This window comes from Budorcas taxicolor, chromosome 7 (assembly GCF_023091745.1).
Source record: "Budorcas taxicolor isolate Tak-1 chromosome 7, Takin1.1, whole genome shotgun sequence".
NCBI classification, from domain to species: Eukaryota; Metazoa; Chordata; class Mammalia; order Artiodactyla; family Bovidae; genus Budorcas; species Budorcas taxicolor.
In genome coordinates, this window is record NC_068916.1 from 60965450 (window position 1) to 60991211 (window position 25762).

A 25762-nucleotide genomic window follows, 5' to 3' on the forward strand; every position below is an offset into this window, starting at 1 on the left:
TTCCTTTAGGTTTGGAAAGTTTTTAACCATAATTTATTCAAATACATTTTCAATCTTTTCCCTTCTGGAATCCCTATTAGGCATAGGTTAGCATGTTTTAGATGATCCCATAGGTATCTTATATTGCTTTCACACTTTTCTATTTCCCCCCTGTCTCCTGTTCTGACTGGATGATTTCCATTATTCTGTCTTCCAGATCACTTACTCACTCTTCTGCATTTTCCATTCTGCTGTTCATTGCCTTTAGCTCATCTTTTGTCTCAGCAAATGAATTTTCTAACTTTCCTTGGCTGCTCCTTATAGTTTCTAGTTCCTTTTTACAGTAATCTGTGTTTCTGTCGATGGCCTTTCTGTTAATTCCTTCAGAATTTTTATTCTTTTTTGAAGTCAATTTCAGATGGAAAGCATCTTTTACTGTTTGTTCCTTCGGGGGGATTCTCTTGGTCTTTCAACTGGGAATGGTTCCTATGCTTGTTCATTTTACTTATCTTTCTCTTACTGTATGAGTTTAGGAGAAACAATTATCTGCCATAGTCTTGGAACACTGTATGTGGGAGCATCCTTGTATAAGCCTGTATGGGTTTAATATTTTTGTTGCTATTAGTTTGTATGCTTGTCACCTCTCTCCTTAGCCCATGCTTGCCATCATCCTTATGATAGGGAGTATTAAGGTATAGTGGCCTACGTGTGCTTCTGGGGCTGCATGCCAGCAGGGCCAGTGATTGGTGCCTGCTCATGCATGTCTTAGCAGTAGGGGCGGCCTGCGTGCCTCTGGAGCTTGTGATGGCAGCGGCAGCTCATGCTGGCTCCTGGAGCTTGCATAGAGTGTCCTGTTGTCTGATAGCATGTGTGGGGAAAGAAGCGCCCCTGTGGTACTCCTGCCCCTCTCCTTGTGTACCCCCCCAACAGTGGTCTCTCGCCTCACTGGGAGGCCCAGGCTTCTTTCATGTACACAGTCAGTTACCATACTCCAGCCCCTTCAGACTGTCTCCATGCAGCCAACCCCACTCTTCTTCCCAGATGTGATCTCTGAAGTCTGAGCTTCAGCACCCACCCACTGCCTGCACGGGTGGATTAACATCTCAGACAGGAGAGTGCAGGGAGGCCATACTGACCACCTGTGCAAAGTCAGTCTCCGATTTGCCTTCCTCACACTGGCTGCTGTGCTTTCCCCTTGAGGCATCTAAGTTCCTCCTGGTTCCAGGCTGGTTTCCCCACCAGTGCTGGGACTTCGCAAGGTGCAGGAACCTTTCCTCTCTCACATCTCCCTCCCTGGGGCACAGGTCACATCCTGATTTCCCTCCTTCTTCCCCACCCCCCCCACCCCCGCCCTTTTGTTCTCCCTGGTTATATGGAGTTTTTCTTGCCCTTTTGGAAGTCTCAGATCTCCTGCGGTGTTTAGATGTTCTGCGTGAGTTGTTCCATTTGTAGATGTATTTTTGATTATTTGTAGGAGGAGGTAAGCTCCATGCCCTGCTGTCCTACCATCTTGATCACTCTCCTCCTGTTGTATTTCTTTGACAGCTGGGAAGATTATATGTTTTCTGTGTTTTTCAATCTCTTTCATGAATTTCTTTTGTAAACATTTTCATTCTTTGTGGTTGTTTTGTTGATGGAGTTTTTCACCAGTTTATTAGTTGTCTTTTAAATTTGATTCTTTTGGACATGAGAGTTGGATTTTTGTGTGTGTAGTGTTTCTTTTTTTTTCTCCTCAAGTTTTTATGTGATCAGAACTTGGACCCTCTCATTTGTGGTCTCAGCCTTTGGTATCATGTTTAAAAAGGTCTTTCCCTCTCCTCTATACCGTTCATTATTGGGAATCACATGCCAAAATTTGCTTTTGTTCATTTTGTGCGCATGTAAAACCACCCTCTTTTATTCATCATAAATTAGCTGCATTTAAATTATTCTGGGTCTTTGGTCCCAGGATTTGACATAGGGGTGATGTTATTAGCCTTTTTTATATTACCTATATATCCCTGGGCTAAAAGATGCTCCTGGCCTTTCCTCATGGTATAACTGTGAGAGGTGGAGGAATGGTAATCCTTTTGGTGATAAGGACTGAATTGGGTGGTAAGGCGATATTTCATGTTTGTTTCTTGTTTGTTTAATTTTTATTTTATATTGGAATATAGTTTGCCAATGCTGGAGGCGCTGGTTCCATACCTGGGTCTGGAAGATTGTCTGGAGAAGGAAATGGCAACCCACTCCAGCATTCTTGCCTGGGAAGTCCCATGGGCAGAGGAGCCTGGCAGGCTACAGACTGTGGACGGGAGAGTTGGGCATGGCTCAGCAACTAAACAGCAGCAGATAGTTGATTAGACTGTGTTAGTTCTGGGTGTTCAGCAGAGTGATCCAGCCATGCGCACGCAGATGTCAGTCCTTTTTCCATTTAGGTTCTCACGAGTATTGAGCAGAGCGCCCTGTGCCGCCAGTAGGTGTGTGTTGGTTATCTAGTCTGTTTTTTCAAACATGCATATTTCCTGGCTGTGCCGAGCCTTGCTTGTGGCCTGTGGCACCATCATTGTTTTGGGAGGGGTCTTTCACTGTAGTGTGTGGACTCCACTTGTGGCGCAGTTCAGTAGTTGTGGCACGTGGGCTTAGTTGTTGTATGACGTGTTGGATCTCAGTTCCCGAAGCAGGGATTGGACTCTTGGCCCCAGCATTGCAAGGCAGATTCTTAGCCACTGGGCCACCAGGGAAGTCCCGGTTATGTGTTTTAAATATAGTAGTGTGTATATATCAATCCCAAACTCCCTATTTATCCCTCCCCTCACTCCTTTCCTCTTTGGTAATAACCACAAGTTCATTTGCTAAGTCTCTGAGTCTGTTTCTGTTTTATATTAATAAATAAGTTCATTTTTAACATTTTTTTTTATTCCACATAGAAGCAATATCTTGATGTTTACTTTTTTGTCTGGCTTACTTCACATACATGATAATCTTCAGGTCCATCCATGTTACTGCAAATGGCATATTTTGTGTTTTTTGGTATTTTTTTGGCTGCACTGGGTCCTCGTTACTGCATGTGGGCTTTCTCTAGTTGCAGTGAGTGGTGCCCCTTTCTGTTGTGCTCGGGCATCTCATCATGGTGGCTTCTCTTGTTGTGGGGCATGGTCTCTAGGGCATGCAAGCTTCAGTGGTTGGTGGCATGAGTGCTTCGTTGCCCTGTGGCATGTGGAATCTTCTCAGACCAAAGATTAAACTTGTGTCTCTTGTATTGACAAACAAATTCTCAACCACTGGACCGCCAAGAAAGTCCTTGTCCATTCTTTTTAATGGCTTAGTAGTATTCCATTGTACATATGTACCGCATGTTAGTCATTCATCTGTTGATGTACATTTAGGTTGCTTCCAGGTCTTGGAAGTGCTGCAGTGAAGGTTGGCGTGCACATATCCTTTTGAACCATGGTTTTCTCCAAGTGTATGCCTAGGTATATTGTTGTTGTTGAACTTACATGCAGAGTATGTTACGTGAAATACTGAGCCAGATGAATCACAAGCTGGAATCAAGATTGCTGGGAAAAATAACAATAATGTCAGATACGCAAATGACACCACCCTTATGGCAGAAAGTGAAGAGGAACTAAAGAGCCTCTTCACTACAACAACAATATGCCCAGGACTGGGACTGCTGGGTCATGTTGTTTGGTTGTTAAGTTGTGTCCTACTCGCTGCGATCCCCATGAAATGCAGCACCACAGACTTCTGTGTCCTTCACTATCTCCCTGAGTTCACTCAAACTCCTGTCCATTGAGTCAGTGATGCCATCCATCCATCTCATCCTCTATCACACCCTTCTCCTCCTGCCCTCAATCTTTCCCAGCATCAGGGTCTTTTCTATTGTGTCAGCTCTTTGTGTCAGGTGGCCAAAGTATTAGAGCTTCAGCATTAGTCCTTTCAGTGAGTATCAGGATTGATTTCCTTTAGGATTGACTGGTTTGATCTCCTTGCTGTTCAGGGGACTTCTCCAGCACCACAGTTCGAAAGCATCAATTCTCCAGCACTCAGCTTTCTTTATAGTCCAACTCTCCCATCCATACATGACTACTGGAAAAACCATAGCTTTGACTATATGAACCTTTGTTGGCAAAGTAATGTGTCTGCTTTTTAATATGCTGTCTAGGTTTGACACTTTTTTTCTAAGGAGCAAGCATCTTTTAATTTTGTGCCTGCCATCACCATCCACAGTGATTTTGGAGCCCACAAAAATGAAATCTGTTGCTGTTTCTGCTTTTCCCCATCTGTTTGCCATGAAATGATGGAACCAGATGCCATGATCTTCGTTTTTGAATGCTGAGTTTTAAGCCAGCTTTTTCACTCTCCTCTTTCACTTTCATCAAGAGGCTGTTTAATTCCTCTTCACTTTCTGCCATAAGAGTGGTATCATCTGCATATCTGAGGTTACTGATATTTCTCCTGGCAATCTTGATTTCAGCTTGTGCTTCATCCAGCCTGGCATTTCAGGCTGGGCAGAGTACATAACATATGATGCACTCTGCATGTAAGTTAAATAAGCAGGGTGACAATACACAGCCTTGACTGTGGACCGCCAGGCAGCTCTGTCCATGAGATTTTGTCAGGCAAGAATATTGTAGTGGGTAGCCATTCCCTTCTCCAAGGGATCTTCCCAACCCAGGGATCAAACCTGGGTTTCTAGCATTGCAGTCAGATTCTTTACTGTCTGAGCCACCAGGGAAGCCCCTCTAGTATCTTAGAGGTCACTACTTTTTCCCCTGGTCCTGATGCACACAGGACCTTGTGTGAGCCCTATAAGAATGGTTTCTGTTTCCCCCACTCCTGTGGAATTCGTGCCATCAATCCCAACTACCTTCAAAGCCAGGTGCTCCTGGGGCTGCTCCTCTCATTGCCAGACTGCCAGGCTGGAGAGCCTGACGTGGGGCTCAGTACTTCATTCCTGTGGGAGAACCTCTGTGATAGAATTACTTTCCAGTTGTGGGTCAATCTTCTGATGGATTTGGGATTTGATTTTATAGCAATTGCTCCCCTCTCCCATCTTGTTGTGACTTCTACTTTGTCTTTGGATGTTGGATGTTTTTTCTGATAGGTTTCAACGTTTCTTTTGGTAGTTAGTTGGGATTTTGGTGTCTTCATAAGAAGAGGTGAGCCACGTCTTTCTACTCTGCCATCTTCCATACAGTTTTTCTGAGCAACCCCTGCATGCTACGAAGTACATGTAGTGCTCCGGGTACAATGGAATCCAGTTAAACAGTTTCCTTCACAGCTGCTTATCGGTTACCAACTTGCAGGTGACCTCTAGCTTTGCATTTTATGAATGTACCTTGTTTTATTTTTTTAATGTTCCCCATTGATGGGCACCTAGTTAGTTTCCAGTTTTTTGCCATTGTGGATGTTGTTAACAGTGAATTTCTCTGTTGCCACTTTTTAATCTGCAGGTCTCTTTAATGTGGGAAATAAGCTGCTAGTGAGCCTGGACTTGCTTTTTGCAATCCGAAACCAGATCAAGCTGGGAGAGGACCCCAGAGTGTCCATCAGCACTCTTCTGAAGTCAGTACAGGAGCAGACAGGTAAAGGTTGGCTTCCTCCCTTTTCCCAAGGTTAGTCCTAGACTCCCTGGGAATTTTCAGTGATGGACTTCTATTGAAAAAATTATCTGGAGGAGAGTCTGATATTTTGAAAAGGAGACATTGACTTCCTAACACAGTCCTTCTCTTGAATTTTACAAATGCTGAATTAACTTTGGAAAACATGAGTCTTCCCACGGGTCCAGCAGCTTTCAGCACAAGGTTGAACAGACTTTATAGAAGCTCATTCTTTGGTCATAGATAGACTTGGCCTTAGTACATGCTAATCAAGTTCACTCTGAATACACAGTTTCTGGAGATCTGCCCCCATTTCCAAAGCTCACACTGAGACCTGAGCATGGGCACCATACTCTTTATTATTAGAAATGATTTCTCCCCTTGCTTCCCTCATTTCTTTCTGTTTATGCTTCTCCATTCATTCCTATAGAATCCAGCCCCCTGTCCCTTCCTTGCTGTGAGGTGAGATGGAGTAGAGCAAAGGTCGTAGGGTCAGATGGTCTGTGTTTGACTCTGGCCTCTGCTACTTAGTGGCAATGTGGGTTTCAGTGAGTTATTCTTTATAATCTCAGCTTTTTTAAGTTACACAGTGAAGATAATAACTGCTCTTGGTTCATAAAGATGTGAGTTAAATGAGAGAATGTATTCAAAGCTCTCAGCACAGCATCTGGGTCCCAGTGGGTGCTGGGTACACCCATCAGTACTCTGATGGCAGTTGCCCTTTGAGTTGCTGCCTGAACACCTAAAGGCCCAGGTGCTTGACACTCCAGTGGTTAATACAGCACCTCTTAGGTGTTCTTAGGAGAGAAGCATTCTTAGAGAATTGCTGTTCTTCCTGGCCATTGCTCATCCCCCGTGGCCTCCAGATCTTTTTCTGTGAACTTCTCAGAGTTCTTGCTTTCCTTCCAGAGAAGACTCTTACCTCGGAGGAGCTGAGCCAGTTGCAGGAGCTGCTATGCAATGGCTACTGGGCTTTCGAGTGCCTCACTGTCCGAGACTACAATGACATGATCTGTGGCATCTGTGGAGTGGCCCCCAAAGTGGAAGTTGCGCAGAGGAGTGAGAACAATGTGCTGGCACTAAAGAGTGTGGAAGTGAGTGCCCCTTGGCCTCCACGGGCCACTGTTAGAGCTTCCTTACACTTAGGCAGCCGTCTTCCTGCATGAGGTCCCTGGAGCAGATGCTCTGGCTCTTTCCAGAGTAAGGCGAGGAGCCTTTTCCTGCCACTGCCCACGTTTTCATCTAAGAAAGGCTAGATGGAAATGGAGGCATTTGTTACTTACTCAACTAATTTATTAAACGTGAACTAGGTGTACTTTTTAGACATTTGGGAAATGACAGTTAAACCCGTGGAGTTTCTGTGCTTATGGAGCTCCCTTTCTGATATGAGGACACAGATAGGAAACAAACATTAATAATTGTGCATATTAATATACTATTTATATATATATTAGTTAAAAGTAACATAGTAACGATAAGGCACAGTAGGAGATGAGAGCAGTGTGGCAGGAAGGAAGGGGTTCTTGCTTTATAGAGGGTGATCGGGGAAGTCCTCTCTGATAGAGGGGCATCAGAATAGAGCTCTGAAGCCCATGTAGATTTCAGCAGGCAGAGGGAGCAGCGAGAACAGAGTCGGAGGTGGGCTTGCTGGGCATGGTTGAGGAAGGAGGCCGATGTGGCTGGCTCTTTGTGAGCAGGGGAGAGAGAGGTAGGATATGTGAGATTTGAGAGGCTTTGGGCAGCCCAGGCCATTGTAAGGACTTTTGCTGAGTGAAATGGAGAGCCAGTGAAGGGTTTTGAGAAAGAGTGGCCCGTCTGAATATATGTGTGTGTAATTTTGTTTGTTGTGGTTGTGCTGGGTCTTTGTTGATGTGCAGGCTCTCTCTCTAGTTGCGGCGGCAGGGGCTGCTCTGTAGTTGCAGTGCAGTGACTTCTCTTGTGTGGGCTTCCCCGGCGGCTCAGTGATAAAGAATCTACCCGCAATGCAGGAGCCTCGGGAGATGCGGGTTCAGTTCCTAGGTGGAGAAGATCCCCTGGAGGAGGAAATGGCAACCCACTCCAGTACTCTTGCCCAGACAGTCCCATGGACAGAGGAGCCTAGTGGACTACAGCTCATGGGGTTTCAGAGAGCTGGACATGACTGAGTGAGTGAGGACCGGTCGCATCTCTTGTTCAGAGCACAGGCTCTAGGGCCTGCGGGCTCAGTGGGCGCAGCTCCCGGGCTCTAGAGCACAGGCTCAGTAGTTGTGGCGCACAGGCTTAGTTACTCCGCGCGTGTGGGATCTTCCCAGGCCATGGACTGAACCTGTCTCCCCTGCACTGGCAGGCAGGCACATTTTTTACCACTGAGCCAACAGGGAAGACCTGACTTAGGTTCTTAACTGAAAAATGTCACACAAAGATAACAACAAATTCAAATGACTTAATATATTAATTTTAACAAAGATCCAAGAAATAAGATTCCAGTCATAGAAGAATTGCAAAAGTGGATTTATTTCCATAAGACATAAGGCCATATAACTGAAAACAAAACCAAACATTTAATACCAGATGAATATTTGGGCTGATGGTACACAGGAATATCAATACCAAAGTCCTGAATAAGATAATGGCAAATCTAATAATGAGTAGAGTAATGAGTACAAATCTAACAACGTGTAAAGTAAAATCATGACTTTAAGTTTATCCCAGGAAAGGAGGATTATGTCAACATTAGAAAATATCCTAATGTAGTTGAATACTTAACAGTTTAGAGGAGAAAACTCATATGATTATTTCATTGGATGTCTTAAAAAGGCTTTCATTTTTGTTCAGCACCCGTTTGTGATAAAACTTGTTGCAAATTGAGACTAATAGAGAAAATTCTTTAACCTGGTGTTGGGAATTTTTTAAAGCGCTCCCTATCATCGTGCTGAGAGGGCTGGTCTGCCTGCACAGGGTTGGGGTGCCCAGTGAGTGTGCTGGTAGTCGCAAGTGGGTGCAGGCTTTCCACCTCTGAACTCTGCCGTGTGAGTCTTTGTGCACTAGAGGTGTAGCTCACTCCACTGGGCATGGTTCAGGACCTCTGAAGAAAAGCCCTGGTGTGTTTTCGCCTGACCAGCTGAGTGTATTAGTGATTTAATGCATATTCTTCTTTTTCTTCTCAATTAAAAAAAAAGTATGTATATGATCAAATAGTTCTATTTTTAGGGGGGTGGTGTATAATAAGATATATGAAAACTGGCATAATACTTCTGGAGCCTTCTGAGTGTTCCTTGTAGGCAAAATGAATTGCTTTTGTGTTACTATCGCCAAAGTGGCTCTTGCCAGACTCATTCAAATCTGCTTGTCTGGTGGAAATGTTACTAGTAATGCAGCTATGATTTGTTGAGCATTTTATCACATAGGTCAGGTTCTTACTCTGTCCTCAGTGCTTTACTTTCTAACTGACTTCTCAGCCCGGTGAGATTTTTGTAGATGAAGGGACTGAAGCCCTTCCAAGCTCATCCAGCCGGGAAGGGGTGGTGCTGAGACCTGGCCTTGATCTGGCTCCTTAACTGTAGAGTCTGAGCTCTTAAGCACAGCCATATTCACCAGCACTTCCTGGGACCCTGAACTCCAGTTTTGGAAACACATGTGGTCACAGACTGCTTGACTTTTTGCTCCAGAGTAGAGAGAAGTCCACCTTCCTGCAAAGCTCGTGTGTCCTCGTCCTCCTTGGCACCTGCCCTGGCCCGACCAAAGCTCCTTCCTCACGGAATGGAGTCGCGCTGCCTTCACTTTCCATATGTGTGTCTCTTCTTTTCAGGGTTTCCGGCTGTTTCTTTCTAGAGACCAGGACTTAGTTTTCTCCCTTTTGCATGTGGGATGCAAAGTTGGATAGTGCATATGAGGAGAATGGGATGGGGGTGTTCTAAAGTCTGTGAACTAAAATAGGAAGGTATAAAACAAAACAAATATGCAGTTGTCCATGAGGCAATTGTAGAGTTGACCCCTCCCCTTGGGGACTGTGTAGAGGAGAACCATCTGGACTGTCCACATGTGGAGCGGTGGTTCTCAGATTTTGTGGTCCTAAGAATTACAGTGGACCGCGGTTTGCAAACTTCCTGCTGTGAGGCTTGCTGGTCCCAGCCCCAGGATTTCTGCTTCAGTGCGTGGGGAGTGGGCCGAACATTTGCATTTTCAACAAGTTCCCATGTGGTGCTCTTGCCACTGATCCAGGGATCACACCTTGAGAACCACTCACCTAGGGACACTTTTAAAAATGCAAACTTAGGGATTTAGTTCATCCAGGTTGAGATGGAGCCCAGGTATCAGCATTGCTGAGGAACACAAATGACTCTGATGAGGTACTAGGATCAGGGTCTTACTTTGGGGTCACGTCAGAGGGCTCACAGAAGGAGAATTGAATAGCACAAGGCTAGATGTCTACAGTGGATGGTACGTGCTGCACGTAGAGGAGATCACTGCATGTCGGGAGGACCTTCGTGGGGAGGGAGGAAACAACAGGGCCTTAAAAGTGGGCAAGTGCCACTAAATTTTACTCTCATGATACCTGCAAGCCAGGCATAGGGATTAAGGGTTTGGCACTAGATCTTTTGTTCACATTCTCATTCTGTCCCTCACTTGGGTGGTCTCGTCTTACCTCAGGCCCCCTCTGACTTGTATAGTAGTAGTTAATTAGCCAGTGTCTGGCACATGATAGGCTGGTAGCTAACCTCTCCTGGCGAAGCAGCGAAAATGACAGGCAGAGATCCAAAGGGAACTTAAGTCTTGGGGAACACAGTGGTGTGGGATGGAGCAGTGAGGCAAGACACTAAGATGTTAAATTTGAGGGTATCCCAGCAGGACATGGCTCTCGCTCTCCCTCCCCCTGCTCAGCCTGTGTTGAGACGGTAGGCTGTTGTGTGTTGTGTTGCTAATGTTGTGTGACTCATATGTTTTGACTGTTTTTGTTTGACCTTTTAGTTCACCTGGCCTGACTTCCTGGCATCTAATGAGGTCAACGTGGAGGACTTCTGGGCCACAATGGAGACAGAGGTGATTGAGCAGGTGGCCTTCCCCGCCAGCATCCCCATCACCAGGTTTGATGCCTCCGTCATTGCCCCCTTCTTCCCACCACTCATGAGAGGAGCTGTGGTCGTCAACACCGAGAAAGACAAGAGCCTGGACGTGCAGCCAGTACCTGGTGAGGCCACCTGCTGGTGCCTGGGGTCAGGGCACGGTCCTGTGGAGTCTGGAAGGTTGTTTGTAGCCAGACAGCATGAGTGGTAGAGAGGGGGCCAAGGCCACCCAGAGAGCTTTCTGGAAAGATAGTGACAACCTGTGACAAAATCCCCTGGAGAATCAAGTCATGTGCAGAGTTTTGAAGAGCTGTCAGCCACATTGTCTAGGACCGACCCACAGAACTTGGTAGCCTTCTGGCATGCCCTGCACTGAACAGTGGGAACCCTCTGAAAAATGCTGAGGTCAGGGCTGCAACCCAGATTCTCATCAACAGATGTAGGGGGAGGCAGGCTTGCTCAACAGGTCTTTCAGGTGGGTTTGCAGGTAGTCTGTGCTTATATGTTGAGAAGCCCTCAGGTGGCTCCTTTGAGAACGTCGGTTTCCGACAACCTGGGTTTGATTCCTAGCTGTGCCACTTAGTAGCCTTGTGGCCTCTGCCGCATCTCTTCATTGCCCTAGCCTCTGTTGTTTTGTCTACAGAGGGCCATGATGTTGTGACGGTTAATTGAGCTGATAGTGGAGTTTCTTGTTTAAGCAGTAGGTTCTACATTGTTCCTCAGTGTGCTGCTCTTTTAAGTAGCACATGTGTATGTGTCTGTAAGTAACACAACTTTCATAAAACCGTCCTTTTCCTTAACAAATGCTGTTTTATTTCATTTTTAAAATCCTGGCTGCTGCTGCTAAGTCACTTCAGTCGTGTCCAGCTCTACTATGGCCTGCTAAATTGATTTTATAAGTAAGGCCCCCACATAGTTCTGTTGATCAGCAGGTTCAGGAACGTAGCGTATCGAGAGCATTTTTAGAATGAGAGGTGCTCTTCCTCTTGTTACTGCGGTGTGGTAACCATCTGAGATCATGGTTTTGAAAACCTTAAAAGGTTAAAAGCTGACATTTGGGGGGCTCTCTGCACCAGTGCTCTGCTGGATATCTCCCCTAGACCTTTAGAGGCAGAAGGCCGGTTCCGAGAGACCTCAGGCGTCTGTGGAACACCCTAAGGCCTGCCTTGAGATCCCCTCTCTCAGCCGCCAGGCAGTGCTTGGGGCAGAGCCTGCTCGACTGTGGACTAGCCCCCCCGCTTGTCCATCAGGTGTGAATGACTTCCTAGGGTGTTTGGTGGCTGAAGCAGCACCTCCCATCAGCTCGACATCTCTTGCAGGCAACGGCAGTGCCTTGGTGCGGCTGCTCCAGGAGGGCGCGTGTAAGCTTGAGGAGATTGGCTCCTACAGCGAGGAGGAGCTGCAGTGCCTGCTGAGGCAGTGTGACATCCCCTTCAGGGCAGAAGACTCCAAGGTGGGTCTTGAGGCGGTGCTGGGGACAGGGACTTTCTGGTGGGCAGTTTTTCTGACCAGGAATACAAATCCCTGTGACTGGGTACTTGTTTGGGACAGAGGGTGCTGGCGGGCAGGGGAGCCTGGGAGATAGCCAGCAGCTGGGTCAGGCCTTGCATGTGAGGCCTTTGCATCCAGGCAGTTCCTCTGTTGAAGGTAGTGGGTCCAGACTCGGTTCAAGAATCCAGGCTCTCCCACTGACTGTGTGTGACCTTGGATAAACTGAGCCTTATTCTCCTCATTTGCAAAGTGACAGTAACCAAAATACCAGCATCATGATGTTTGCAGTGTCTGCTTGTCGCCTCTCTAGGCTCTTAGGAAACAAGTGCTGTAGCGTTCATAGAGTATGCATGAATGTGTGTGTATTTTACCCACATATTATGTATTTCGCGCTTAAAAATCCCATGTGCTAAGTTCAGATCCAAATGTTGGCTCCTCTTTGATGCCTTCCCTGCCCTGTAAAAAGTAGTAGGAGAACCCAGGCTTCAGAGCCTGGCAGCTTGAGCAGTGTGGCTGGCTCTGTCTGTGACCTGGTCCTTCAAGGGCCTCGGTGTTCCCATCTGTACCTTTAGGTACAAGACGTTGGGCTGGCGAGGCTTCAAGGCCTGCTCTGGCCTTACCAGTTGATTCATTCGCCCTGAGCAAGCATTCGTTGCTGTGGACCAAGCCTGGTCCCTGAGCATTTACCACCGTTTAACCTTGTTCTTCTGCTTAGGAGCAGCTCTGCTTCTCTTTGTTGGCCCTCTACGAATCTGTTCAGAATGGAGCCAGAGCTCGACAGCCCCCACCTCATCTCACAGGGGGCAAAGTCTACAAGGTGTGCCCCCACCAGGTAAGAGGATGGCGAGGAACTCGGGGTGGACTTGCTCATGGCAGTTAGCCACACAGAGGATCTGCTCTCTCCAGCTCATCCTGGAGCTGGCACTTAGGTCGCTGGGCCACTGTGGAACAGCTCCTCCTGGTTATCGCCAGTGAGTACTAAACGCGCTTTTGTGTGCTGGCCTCTGCATCAGCGGTGGAGAGTGCGAGGGTGAGTGGCAAAGCCCTTGCTCCTCCTCAGTGCCCTCATACTGAGGAACGAAGTCACCATGGCTGTGGCTCCGCCGGCAGAGAATCCGCCTGCAACGCGGGTGACCCAGGTTCCATCCCTGGGTTGGGAGGACCCCCTGGAGAAGGCTACGGCTACCCACTCCAATTTTCTGGCCTAAAGAATCCCATGGACTATACAGTCCGTGGGGTTGCAAAGAGTTGGATATGACTCAGCGACTTTTTCATGGCTCGTGGCAACGGCTCTGCAGAAACGAGACAAGGATCGGAGATAGAAAGCATCTGAGAGGAGCCTGCTGCCCGGTGGGGGAGCCAGAGGAGGCCGAGAGCCCCATGTGAGCTGGGGGAGGGGTGTGGTCACTGAGTCCTGAGAGGGGAGCCTAGTGAGCGGAGGAGGGGGGTGGGAGGGGTCACTGGAGGCCAGATTCTGTAGCGCTTGGTGGGCCAGAGGAACGGTTTGGATTTTCTTCCAAGAGTGGTGAGGGGCCCTTTGGATGGCTTGAGTGGAAATGGTCTGGTTTGGGTTCTCAGAAGATTGCTCCTTAGATCTGTAGAGGGCGTGCGCAGGATGGGTGTCTGCCAGGATACCTCTGGGAAGGTTGTACCCTGTGTGACAGTCATCCCGAACAAAGAAGATGCCAGGGTAGGAGACCTCCTGAAAAAGTGAGTGATGAATGGGGAAGACAGCTTCACAAAGCCTTCAGAGTGGTCAGAGGACTGGCCATCAAAAGGGAGTCAGGTCATCAGCCCTTTTTTATAACCCCTGACAAGTCAGAGCCTGCTCTGAGCATCGTGTTATGTGACTGGCATCCATCTCACGAGAAGGACTCACGGGTGTGAGTGCTATAAATCTTAGGGCTGTGAGGGGCCAGTGATACTACCTGGAGGCGGTAGCCAGCACTGCTGTGGAGGGAGGGAGGTAGAGGCAGAATTGGACACAGTGGACAGAAAGCAGACACAGAGCTGCCCGGCAGTAGCCTGGCATTTGGGGGATCCTGCTGGTGGAGGTGTAGCCTTCACCAGAGGTGCCCATCTGGACAGTTTCCTCAGGGTCTAGTAGGCGGCTGCTTGTAATACAGGTGTTTAGATTCCACTGCAAGAGGCTGATTCTGTGGATTCGGAGGGAAACCCAGGAACTTTCACTTCTAACCATCTCTGAGCTGCAGGTACCATGCAGCTTGGGAACCGTCGGACTAGATGGGGTTTAGGGGTGCGATATCGAGGGGGGTTTGGAGCCAACGTCTTGGGGAGGTGGGGGTGTGTGTTTCAGCCTCATTTGAGGCTTGGATGCTCTTCTCCTGTGTGGGAGTGAAGTGGGACAGAAGCAGGAGGGAAGTGGCACGTCATGGGCTCCTATAGGATGGCAGGACTTGAGCCATGGAACCTGCTTGTTCACCATCCTGGGAGGAGCTGAGCAGGCCCCCGTCTGCAGATTCTTCCTCACCCTGTGCTGTGCCGTCTGTCTCCACCAGGTGGTCTGCGGCTCCAAGTATGTCGTGCGGGGTGAGAGCGCCCTTGACCACGTGGATCTGCTCGTCTCTTCCCGCCATTGGCCTCCTGTGTACGTGGTTGACATGGCCACACCCGTGGCCCTGTGTGCTGACCTCTGCTACCCAGAGCTGACCAGCCAGATGTGGGGGAGGAATCAGGGCTGTTTCTCTAGCCCCACGGAGCCGCCAGTGGTACGTTCCCTTCTGGGATCCCACAAGGCTGACCACGCCTCACCCCCTGGTTCTTTGGGCAGGTCTTCTGTGAACCATCCAGCATCTTTTTTTTCTCCACCATTGTTTTGTCTCAGTACTCTGGAACCAGTATTTATGCCACAAATCTCTACTGACCTTGTGTGTGAGGTCACAGCATGTCATTTAGTGTACCCAGGGTAAAAACACAGGTATCGTGGGAGTCAAAGGGATTACCTTGCAGATGAGCCTAGAAAATTGCCACCTGCGAGGATATACTAATGGCCCAGAGCAGCCCTGCTTTGGCTTTGCCTGAATCTGCTGCATGGCATTCATTGTGTTGTGATCTAGAGGCACCTCATCAGCCTCTTCCCTCTAACTAAAAGGGGAAAGTAAGGCCACGAGGGCGAAATGGACCGGTTGAGAGTCCCACAGCAGATTAATAGCAGAGCTCTGGCCTCTGTGTCTTAGTGCGTTGCCTCAAGCTTTGGTTCTTAGCACAGGCACATGCCCTTTGCTGGAAAAGACATTAGACTGGTAGGAGGAAGGGGACATCATTGTCATCACTTGCCTTTTTCTTATTACTCCCTGGGCCTTGCTCGCTCATGAGTTGGTGAGGGGCGTTGCAGAAGGACATCGGAATCTCTGGGGGAACCTCCCCTGCAACCCTGGGCAGAATTGATTAGACACAGAATAAGAGCAGTTCTGGTAATGGGCGTCTGCTCTGGGTGGTGGCTCCTGTTAATGTCCCCCTCGTCATATGAGGAAACGGAGGCCCGGGGAGGAGGAACGGGGGACTTACCCCAAGAGATGTGCCTGCCCTGTGGTAATGGAGGATTGAAACAGAGCTGGCTGAGCCCACAGCTTTCACTCCATCCTTCACAACTTGGACCCTAACCTTCCCTTCATCACAATGGCTTTTTATCTCCCTTCTAGAGTGTGTCCTGTCCAGAGCTCATGGACCAGCATTATACAGTGGACATGACAGAGGCTGAGCATTCTGTCCAGCACCCAGTCACCAAGACTGCCACACGGCGCATCGTCCACGCAGGCACACAGCCCAGCCCTGGCGACCCCAGCGCCGGACACCACTCCTTGGCCCTGTGTCCTGAGTTGGCACCTTATGCAGCCATCCTGGCCTCCTTTGCAGACAGCAAACCACACAGCGTCCGCCAGCGGCCCATCGCCTTTGACAACGCCACCCACTATTACCTCTACAACCGCCTCATGGACTTCCTCACCAGCCGTGAGATTGTCAACCGGCAGATCCACGACATTGTGCAGAGCTGCCAGCCTGGTGAGGTGGTCATCCGTGACACCCTGTACCGCCTTGGGGTTGCTCAAATCAAGACGGAGGCGGAGGAGGACGGGGAGGAAGAGGACAGGGCCACTGCCACAGAGTAAGCCGGGCACTTGCCCAGGGACTGCACGTCTCAAGCCATAGCAAGACCCTTGCCCGAGGCACATCCATCCAGGGGACCAGCCTCTGAGGCTGGGACTGACCAAAGAGCTTCCATTTCCTGAGCTCGGTGGAGCCCGGGGTCCTTGGTTCTCAGCCTTCCAGCGGTCAAGAGAGGCACCAGGACGCTCCTTACTAGACCCAGAGGCACCGTGGGTGGCACCATGTGTCCACTAGAGAGATGGGGAGGCTGAGAGAAGGCAGGGAGACTGCTGCTTCCCTGGGGCGCCTGCGGGTCGGGGTGGAGGCCCTGGCTGGGCCGAGGCTGCCCTTCCCGCCCGGGGATGCCGTTTTTCTCCCCTGCAGCCTGTTGCCTTTGCCTCGGGGCCTTCCTTAGCTCTGAGGGCTCGTCATTCTCCCAGAGGAGGCGTGCATCTCTGTCCTGTTCTTCTGCACCCGCATCTGGGGGCAGCTGAGCGGGTTGAAGGGGCGAGCCAGTGCTCCCTTCCAGGACTCTCCTCTGCCTCAACCTGTGAGGACCCCTCCTCTCCTGGCCACTGCTGCTGCAGCTTCCTTCCTCCCCCAAAGAGGAAGTGGCCCGTGAGCATGGCATGACCCGGCGGCAGTAGGAAAACTCCCTTCTGTGAAGGGGAAGCAGACTGGGTCGTAAGGAAGCAGCAGGACTGGCTCAAGTGCCCATGGTTTGCTTAGGGCACGGGAACTGGCCGTGTTACTTAATTTATTGAGAGGGGAGTGGGATAGATGGCTTTTTCCCCCTCTCTCTTCCCTGACCAGAATAAAGTTTATTAAATTATACGGTTTGGGTGCAACAAGAGTCAGTTCCAGTCTCGTTGTGTGGGGTACAGTGTGGTTGGGCCCCAGAGGTGCTGGGGAGGGTCACTCACCGTGGAAGGACGGAGGAGGTCCCTGGAAGTCTGCAGGGCACAAAGACACAGAGGCCAGTTGTGTTAATGGGGTTAGTTTAATGCTGACAGGGACATTCCACAGTGTAACTGTTAGTTACGATGAGTCAACCTGGAGCGGGTGCTGCTTGCTTGGTGTGGCCAGCCACACGGGTCCCCTGCCTTCCACCTTAATATGGTGGGGGCCAGACAGAACACTCCCAAGCTTTTAGCTGCCACCTGGCTCATTGCAGCAGTACCAGACCCAGGGCGGGATGGGGCTGTAGAGAGAAGGCCTAGAGGCAGAAGGGGACAGTTAATTAGGTTCTTCCAAAGGAGCCAGCCTGCTCCCAGGGCCTGAGCACAGCCGTAAGCATCTGTCTGCTCTCATCGAGCCACTCAGTAGGTATCTCCTCCATTCTGCCAGGGCCCAAGGAACCTTGGTGTCTCAGTGTTTGGGTAACTCTTGGGAACTTCAATCACCAAATCAGTCCATTTCCATTGAAACAGGAGGGATGGAAGGGAGGTGGTTCCCAGAAGTGGGAACAGGTTAAGAATGAGCTGGGTGTTCTCCCAGTTGGCACAGTGAAGCTGAGGCCACAGCTTTGAGAACTGGGGGGGTGGGGTGGGGCTCAGCCCCAGTCCCCGACTGGCAGTGATGGCCCAGGCCCTGGGAGTGGGGCTCTCGTCAGCCTCCTGTAGATCCCCCATTCCTGAGTTTCAGGGCTAGGCCAGGCTGTTGAGGGAAAAGACGAAGGGCAGAGTCTGTGTGTTCTCCCTGTGGTGCCCCATCCACGGAGGAGGTGCGAGCTTGGAGGCGGGGAGGGCAGTACTTCCCTGTGGCCCCCTCCTCAGCAGAACTGGTAGTTGTTGGGTTGCAGCAGGGGCTGGGCGATGTCGCCCTGCTCACAGCAGGTCAGGTGCTCGCTGGAGCTCTCCTCCTCCGGCTCACTGCTGCTGCTGCCACTGCTCGGCAGATTGCTGTAGTCCTGGGTGCAGAGGGGATGGTCAGTCCCACAGGGTCAGGCTCAGCTTTAACCAAGCCGCCCACCGTGAGTCTGGCCCCACTCACCCGCTCTCTCCTGCCCACCTGAACCTGCTCCTGGAGGAGAGAGCAGATCTGCTGGAAGGTGGGTCTGCGCGTCGGCTCCAGGGCCCAGCAGGCCTGCATGATGCTGTATCTGAGACGGGAGAGGAAGAAGCAGCTCGTGGGGCTGGGAGTCATCACGTACGTGTGCAGACACGTACGTGTACACACACACACACTCACTCCTGCCTGGCAGAGGTCCTGAAACTGAGTCAGAAGTGAGCTTAGCACAAGACCAGTGCGAAGTCCTTGGTGCGCTTTATCTAATCTTTCCGGTAACCCTGGGAAAGGGGGGTTTTTGTCAGAATGGGCCTGAAAATTGAGAAAAAAAGAGGATGCTACTTTGCCCAAGCTCTTGGCACAAAGGGTTACCCTTGCTGCCTGCAGGTAGGTTTAAGCGGCTGCTTGGTGGTGGTACTGAAGTGGATGAGGAGCTGGTTAGTGGGCTGTTTGCATCCACCTTGGCAGGGAGCGCCTGGGCGGCATAGGGAGCAGTTGTGGAGAGACAGTGGCTGGAGAAAGACGCAGTGGGCGAGACGGGCCAGCAGGCCTGCAGAAGGGCTGTGGTGAGGGCAGGGAGCCAGCTGTCGGGAGGCGGTTAGAGACTGCAGTGGCTGGTGGCTGTGTTGAGCAAGAGGCTGGCAGCCAGGACAGAAGAAAAGAGAAGAGCCTTCTTGGGCTCATAATGGCAGTCCGAATTAAACATTCATCATCTGTCTTGGGGTCAGCCCCGTTAAGATCCCTCTTTGAGAATGTCCTCCATGCTACCTGGAAAACCCATGGAAACGCTGAACTTGCTGAAAGGGGTCCGCATTGGTCCACTGTGGGCGGGAGGAGACCTGTCCTAGAACACTGGACTGGAAAGACGGGCCACACCCCCTTCCGTCCACTTCCTCCAAACCCTGGGGTGCTTTGCTTACATGTTCTCTGGGGCAAATGCGGGCTGAGCCATTTGGTATCCATCCTTCACCAGCTTATAGAACTTGCTGTTCACCAGGATGCCAGGGTAGGGGTTGAGCCCTGCAAAAGGCAAGATCACGGAAAAGACGCTCAGCACCCGCCGTCCCCTACATCTTGGCAGGGTTGGGTGGCAGGTCCCAGCTGGACGTGGTAGTCAAACAGCAGCTCCCCTTAAGCGCTTACTACGGGCCAGGTGCTGCAAAAGGTGTCCTGCTTATTATAGACTTCTAGGATGTAGAAAGCCTTCGCCCAGGTCTCATTACACCCGCAGAATTGCAGCACAGACACAGGCTTTGGTCGGTGGAGGAGCACACTGACAGGCCGAGCCCAAGTACTTGTCTTGGTGCCCCAGAGATGGGCGCTGGGTCTTCAGGGACATGCACGTTTCAGACAAGGGGAAACGGCATTCAAGGAAGCAGCAACTGTCCAAGCAGACAGGCGAGGAAAAGCCTGGAGTGAGTGCTGTCGGGGTGGAGGGGCTCAGCCTACGTTGGGAGCCACAATACTTGGTTTTAAGATGCTTCCCCGACCCCTGCGCCCTCAGCAGCCCTTGCTCTGCGCTGACCTCGAAGCCTCCTGGGCCAGCATCCCCTAGGAGGTACAGGTGCCATGGGTCACCAAGCACCAGCCAGCCCCACACTGAGCCTGACCGGGCCAGCAGCTCACCGAGTGAGAAGATCTCCCAGAGCAGGATGCCGTAGGACCACACGTCACTCTGAATGGTGTAGACACAGTCAAAGATGCTCTCTGGCGCCATCCACTTCACGGGCAGGCGAGCCTGGCACAGCAGACCCCGGTCACCTTGGGCCCAGGGTCGCCACCCCTCCCCAGCCTTCCCAGCACTCACGTTGCCCTTAACGATGTAGTTGGAGTCATTCATGATGTCCCGAGCCAGACCGAAGTCCCCAATCTTGGCCACGTGGCCGCTGGTCAGCAGCACGTTTCTGGCCGCCACGTCCCGATGGATGCACTGGGAAGGCACTGAGGGTCAGTCCTGGCCCCTCCCTGCTTGACCCCAGGGTGCAGGGGCAGCAGCCAGGGCCCCCGAGGGCTTGGCGGATGAGGCAGTGGCCGTCATATTTGCTCCTGTACCCTGGCTCCAGTACCATGACCCAAGTTGGAGAAAATGTCATGTGGTCAGACAGGCAGTGTTGAGAAACCGCCGTGACTGGCCCTCTGGCTGAGAGCAGCAGGAGCCGCCTCAGAAGCTGGGTGGTCTGGAGCTGCTAACAGGACAAGCGGCTGCCACCCTCAGGGCTGGCCCTCCCCTAAGTATCTGCGCACACCGTAACCCTATCTTACCCTCATGCCATCCTACGATTGCATGTCTTTATAGGTGTAGAAACCTGGGCTCGGAGAGGTTCGGCAGTTGCTCAAAGCCACACAGCAAGTGGCAGAGCCATTGTTCCAGCTCTAGACTCCGGTCTGTGCTGTGAGGAGCATGGACCCCTTCACAAACTCCATTCTCTCTCCCGTGTCCTCACCCATCTAGCCTCACAGGTTCAGCTGCCCCCACCCCGCTGGGTGACCACAGAGAGGGACCCATTTTCTGAGACTTACATTCTTGGAAGCAAGAAAGGCCATGCCTTGGGCCACCTGGCTCGAGAAGTGGAGCAGGTCACGCAGCTCCAGTGGCCGCCTGTCCTCCTTGTCCATGTCTGGGGCGGGTAGAGGCATCGGGATGGCCCCGCTGACCTCCCTGCCCTGCATTGACCCCAGCAACCCCTCTCCTCTCCCTCAGCCCCGGCACCTCCTCACACCTTGTTCAGAGAATGAGTCATTTGATGAAGAAGTGGACACAGGTCTCATCTCCACATAGGTGTCCACGCCCTGGCTGGAGAAGCCGCTGTCCCTGCATAGAAGAGGGGCCCATTATTTCTGCTGCCCAGCTCAGGCCTCGCCCAGCCACTCAGCAGAGAGGAAGGGCCCTGAGTCAACTTGGACTTCAGTTTCTGACCCACTGTCTCAAGTGATCAGCGACCTCTGCCTGGCCGTCCAGTAAGGAAGCTTACAGCCTGTTGCGTCTTTGGCAGCTCTGCCTGTTAGAAGGTCCTCCACTGTTCCTGATGCTAGTCTGGCCCCAGGCTGTCCCTCCTCCTGGTCCTTGCTCTGCCCTCAAGAAGTGTCTCCCTCTTTCCTGGAATGCCCAGCAAGGATTTGATCTTACGCCAGGGCCCCTTCTGTTGAGTCCACTTGTCTGCACTGTGTCTCTCCCTTCTGGCTTCACCCTGAAGCTCCAGATACTCAGACCCCTCAGACCAAAGACTGGAAACTAGGGACCAAACAGTCATTCCCACTTAGCAGTTTTCTCTAGGCAATTCTGGTGTGCAGCCAGAGTGGAGGCCTGATCTAGAGCTTCTTAAACTAATGCATGTGCGTGTGAATCACCTGGAGAATCTTATTTGAATGCAGGTTCAGACTCTGCAAGTCTGGAGGGGCCTTAGATTGTACATTCCTAACAGCTCTCAGAAGACCATGAGCTTGTGCTCTGGGTAGCTGTTAAGATTGGGTAGCTTACTAATATTTCAACCAGATAGGAGCCTGGACCTCTCACCCCCTGCCCCCTGCTATGATAGAGATGTGCATCGTGATGACGTCCTTACTCTAGTGTTCCCAGAAAAACAATCCAGTGTTTTATTTATGGTCTGACCATCGAAAAACTATTCTCTCCCGTGGTCTAGAAACTATACTTCTATTAATGTAGCCTGGGATCCCATTAGCAGGATTGGTGCACATGCCACTTGCTCTTGAAATCGTGAAAATGGAAGCTAACACTTGACTTCTGTTCTCATTTCAAGTTGATCTGGCCTGAGTTCCCAGCCTGCTGAGGCCCAGCATGAGCCACCCTCTCCAAAGGGTGTCAGAAACTCCGAAGAGGAAGCAGATCCTGCCAGCCCGCGTGCTCGAGGTCACTGGATAGAGTGGCATGGTCTCCTTCCCCTTCCCCCAGGCTGGGTAGCTGACAGTGGTAAAATAGCTCAGTGTATACCCTCTCCTGATCCTGCTGCAGCTCCCAGCAGCCTGGCCCAGAGGCCTCACAGGCCCTGAGTCCAAGGCATGCAGGAGAGTGGTGTGGCTTAGGTGAGCACTGGACGAGGTGGCAGCAGCAGGGCCCAACCAGGCTCCGCCTCTGCCCCTGACTCGTATGTGACACAAAACGCCACTTCCTCTCTGTGGTTCCCCATGTGGCTCTGTCCCCCTCCCTCTGGGTGGCTTCCAGAAATCACAGCATTTCAGAGCAAGAGAGCAGAGACTCAAGAGGCTCAGCCTGGATGGTTTCTTGGGGAAACAGGCCCAAGAGGACCAAGGACCTGGCCACAGCTATGCTGTGATACTTTGTGTTGGATGATACCTCCTCATCCAACAAGGAACAGACTCTATCCCGCTTCCCCATGGCTACTCAAAATTGGGATGGGTGCTATGGGAGAAATAGGGCCATTATCCCCAAGACTTGCCCGTCTCTAGTTAGGGCCCTGAATAGATCTTATATGCACGATAAAATGATTCATTAACACCTGACTCCACCAGACTGTGAGCTGCCTATCTCTGCCTGCTATCCTCCCGGAACATAGTAGGGGATCAAATATTCCTTGGACAATAGGAATAAATAGGAGACAAACTAAAGTGCCCACATAATACTGGTGGCTACTCCCCATAGCACGAGCGGGAAGGTGAAGCCCACACAGCCACCCAACCCTGAGCTGACTTTGGGAATAGACACAGGGCACCTCCCAGTCCCGGCCTTTGCCAGGATACTACCTGCGGATGTATTTCTTTTCCAAGTGGATGTTCTTGTAGCCGGTGCCTGCCTCGGGATCCTGGCCTGGACTCAGGCTGGGTCCCAGCATGGCCTCAGCCTTCCTTCGCAGAAAGTTGAGCAGGTCACCATAGCAACAATACTCCGTGATGACAAGGACAGGGCCTAGAGCAGCCAAGAGAGTGGGGTCAGTGCACCCTTAATCCACCACCCCACCTGGACGAGAATGTGGGGAAAGGGCAATAAGAACCTGGGCTGTGACTCTGTCACAGGTTCTTATCCTGCTTGCCTGTAAGCAGCCCTCCATGCTTTCTGGGCCTCAGTGACCACATCTGTCTAGAGCAGAGGGCCCTCCAAAAAACTAGCTGAAGAATTCTTTCTTCAAAGGAAAACTAAGGCAGTTCCATATAAGTCACAGTTGCTATAGGAGAAGAGAATGGGGTGGGCTGAATCCCAATGGATCCTGGGACACTTCTATGGGCCCTGCAGTGAGTGCCCAGCCTCTTTGAGTCGGGGCTTAAAGTTAGGTTTGAAGGGCCTCACTCCAGACCCACAGCATCAGACTCCCTGGAGTGGGGCCCGGAGATCTGCATTCTTTGCTCCTTTCCCAGGTGACTCTGATGTCCCCACGTGTCTGATAGCCACTGGTCAGAGCTCCCAGAACTGCCTGTCATCCACAAGCAGCTTCTGACCAGTCCAGGCGTCTGGCCTAGGAATTCAAGGGATGCCCAGACAGGGATCCTACCTTCACTGTGGGGATGGGAAGGGGAAGATGGATGGTGTGAGGCCCTGGGGCTCTCAGACACTCAAGATCGTGGCCCCGCATGCCTGCCAGGGCCCCTCACCTCCGTGGGTACAGGCTCCCAGGAGGTTGACTATGTTCTCGTGCTGGCCCAGGTGGCTCATGATCTTCAGCTCTGACATGAGGGCTTCCTTCTCGTCAGCGTGTGCCGTGGCTGGGAGGTGGGGCCACAGAGAAAGGGCAGGACGTGGAGGGCCACACACAGGAGACACGGAGCAAAGCAGGGGCACCCGGAGCACCCAAGGTAATCAGAAGCCAAAAGAGGCAGAGTAAATGACATACAGATGAGAGGTGGGGGAGAGAGGAGAGGTGGCGTGTCACTGAACTGGCTGGGGTCAAGCCAGAGCCCAGGGTGGCCTCTCATCCCAGCCCCTTTGGGGTTCAGTCAGAAGCCCTTCTACACCCAGGATAAGAGAGAGCCTGGAGCTCACAAAGGAAACAGAGCGGCTTCACGCCTGATCCCAGGCTCTGACAGGCCGAAAATGCGGGCGATGCCCCATGACCACAGGACAAACCGTCCCGGTGGTGTCCGCCGCCTGCTACCCGCTCCCCCACCCCCGGACCCCTCCTGCACTCACACTTCAGCATCTTCACAGCCACCTTCAGGACAGCATCTTCCTTGCCCAGACCAAAAGCCGTGGCCTCTACCACCTTCCCAAAGGCTCCGGCTCCGAGGGTCTTACCTGGCACACACACACACACAGCCTTCTCAGGTCCTGGGGTGCCAGACGGGCCTCTCTCTACGGGCCCACAGGCTTCCCGCCACCCATTCCGGCCCTGTGACAGGAGGGTGTGGCGGGTGCAGAGACCCCGGCTCACCAAACTGCAGGTTGTTCCGGGGGAACTCCCACTTCTCATTGTAGGGCAGCTGGGTGGGGTCGATGAAGGTGTAGCTGTTGCCTTCATAGCTCTCGATGATCTTCCAGCGCACCTGGTACTTGGGCTTCTGTAGGGGGGCGGGGGCAGGGAAGGGGAGGAAGGTCAGCCGGGCCTGCCAGGTGGGTCTGGGACATCATCCTGACCCAGGAGGACAGGGGCTGGGCGGTCCCACCGCACAGCGCAAGGAGGTGGGTGTGTGGCCCGCAATTTGGCAAGAGGGGCCATGTCACCCCACGCCTATGGTACCAAGAGCCCAGTCCTTGTCTGGCTTGGCCTTACCAAGGGACCATCCATTCGCCAGGCCTCAGTTTCCCTAACTGTATATTGAAAGATTTAGGACCATGTCTAAGGGTCTTGACCGCTCTGATAATTTGATAATTCCTGAGCTAGGAGGGAGGGTGAAACTGTAGGTCCATTCACACATCCACCCTCCCATCCAAGTATCAGCTATTTTATTTTCACTTGTGGTGAGATACATATAACAGAATTTACCAAGTCAACCATTTCTCAGCATACCGCTTGGTGGTGTTACATACATTCACACTGTTGTGCAACAAATCTCCAGAACTCTTTCCATCTTGAAAAACTGAAACTGTCCTCACTAAACAACAGCTCCCCGTTCCCACCTCCCACTTATCTTGTGCATCTGACCGTCCCAGGTACCTGATTTAATTGGAATCATGCAGAATCTGTCCCTTTGTGACTGTCTCGTCTCACTCAGCATGACGTCTTCAAGGTTCACCTACGTGGTTGCCTATATCAACATTTCCTCCCCTTTTAAGGCTGAGTTTTACTCCCATCTAAATATTTCACTGAGCACATATTTGTTTCAGGCATCAATGATTCAGAGTTGAACAAAACAGAGTTCCTGTCCCCTGGAGTTTGCATTCTAGTGGCTAAGACAGGCATTCCACTCAAATACATACATACATAGGACTACAAATACAAAATGTAAAAAAAAATAGATTTTCAGATGGCTCGATGGGGACAATACAGCAGGGCGAGAGGACAGAGGGAGCTGGGGACATTGGAAGACCAGTCAGGGAGGCCCCCCGGGGAGGTGAGAGGGTGCCGGCCAGGGGGGCAGCGGGGGGCCCCTGGGGAGGTGAGAGGGTGCCGGCCAGGGGGGCAGCGGGGGGCCCCCGGGGAGGTG

General features: G+C 51.4%; 2 protein-coding genes across 3 annotated transcripts in view; one reads left to right on the top strand and one right to left on the bottom strand.

Moving 5' to 3' along the window:
- HMGXB3 (HMG-box containing 3) overlaps positions 1–17038 on the top strand; it is a 60709-nt gene extending 43671 nt beyond the window's left edge. The window contains exons 14-20 of the mRNA XM_052642833.1: positions 5418–5549; positions 6474–6658; positions 10512–10731; positions 11926–12059; positions 12813–12929; positions 14617–14826; positions 15760–17038. Coding sequence (XP_052498793.1) covers positions 5418–5549; positions 6474–6658; positions 10512–10731; positions 11926–12059; positions 12813–12929; positions 14617–14826; positions 15760–16227 — 1466 coding nt within the window. The 3' untranslated portion in view covers positions 16228–17038. The remainder of the gene's footprint in view (positions 1–5417; positions 5550–6473; positions 6659–10511; positions 10732–11925; positions 12060–12812; positions 12930–14616; positions 14827–15759) is intronic.
- Positions 17039–17203: 165 nt separating this feature from the next.
- CSF1R (colony stimulating factor 1 receptor) overlaps positions 17204–25762 on the bottom strand; it is a 31499-nt gene continuing 22940 nt past the window's right edge. Inside the window, exons 11-21 of one of the 2 annotated variants that reach the window (XM_052643016.1) lie at positions 24550–24676; positions 24309–24413; positions 23774–23884; positions 22931–23093; positions 20932–21023; positions 20732–20829; positions 20019–20141; positions 19838–19949; positions 19132–19231; positions 18197–18305; positions 17204–18113 (exon numbers count right to left, since the gene is read on the bottom strand). In XM_052643016.1, coding sequence (XP_052498976.1) covers positions 17976–18113; positions 18197–18305; positions 19132–19231; positions 19838–19949; positions 20019–20141; positions 20732–20829; positions 20932–21023; positions 22931–23093; positions 23774–23884; positions 24309–24413; positions 24550–24676 — 1278 coding nt within the window. In that variant the 3' untranslated portion in view covers positions 17204–17975. Of the gene's footprint in view, positions 18114–18196; positions 18306–19131; positions 19232–19837; positions 19950–20018; positions 20142–20731; positions 20830–20931; positions 21024–22930; positions 23094–23773; positions 23885–24308; positions 24447–24549; positions 24677–25762 lie in introns of both variants that reach the window. The other variant, XM_052643015.1, reaches the window with a different exon arrangement.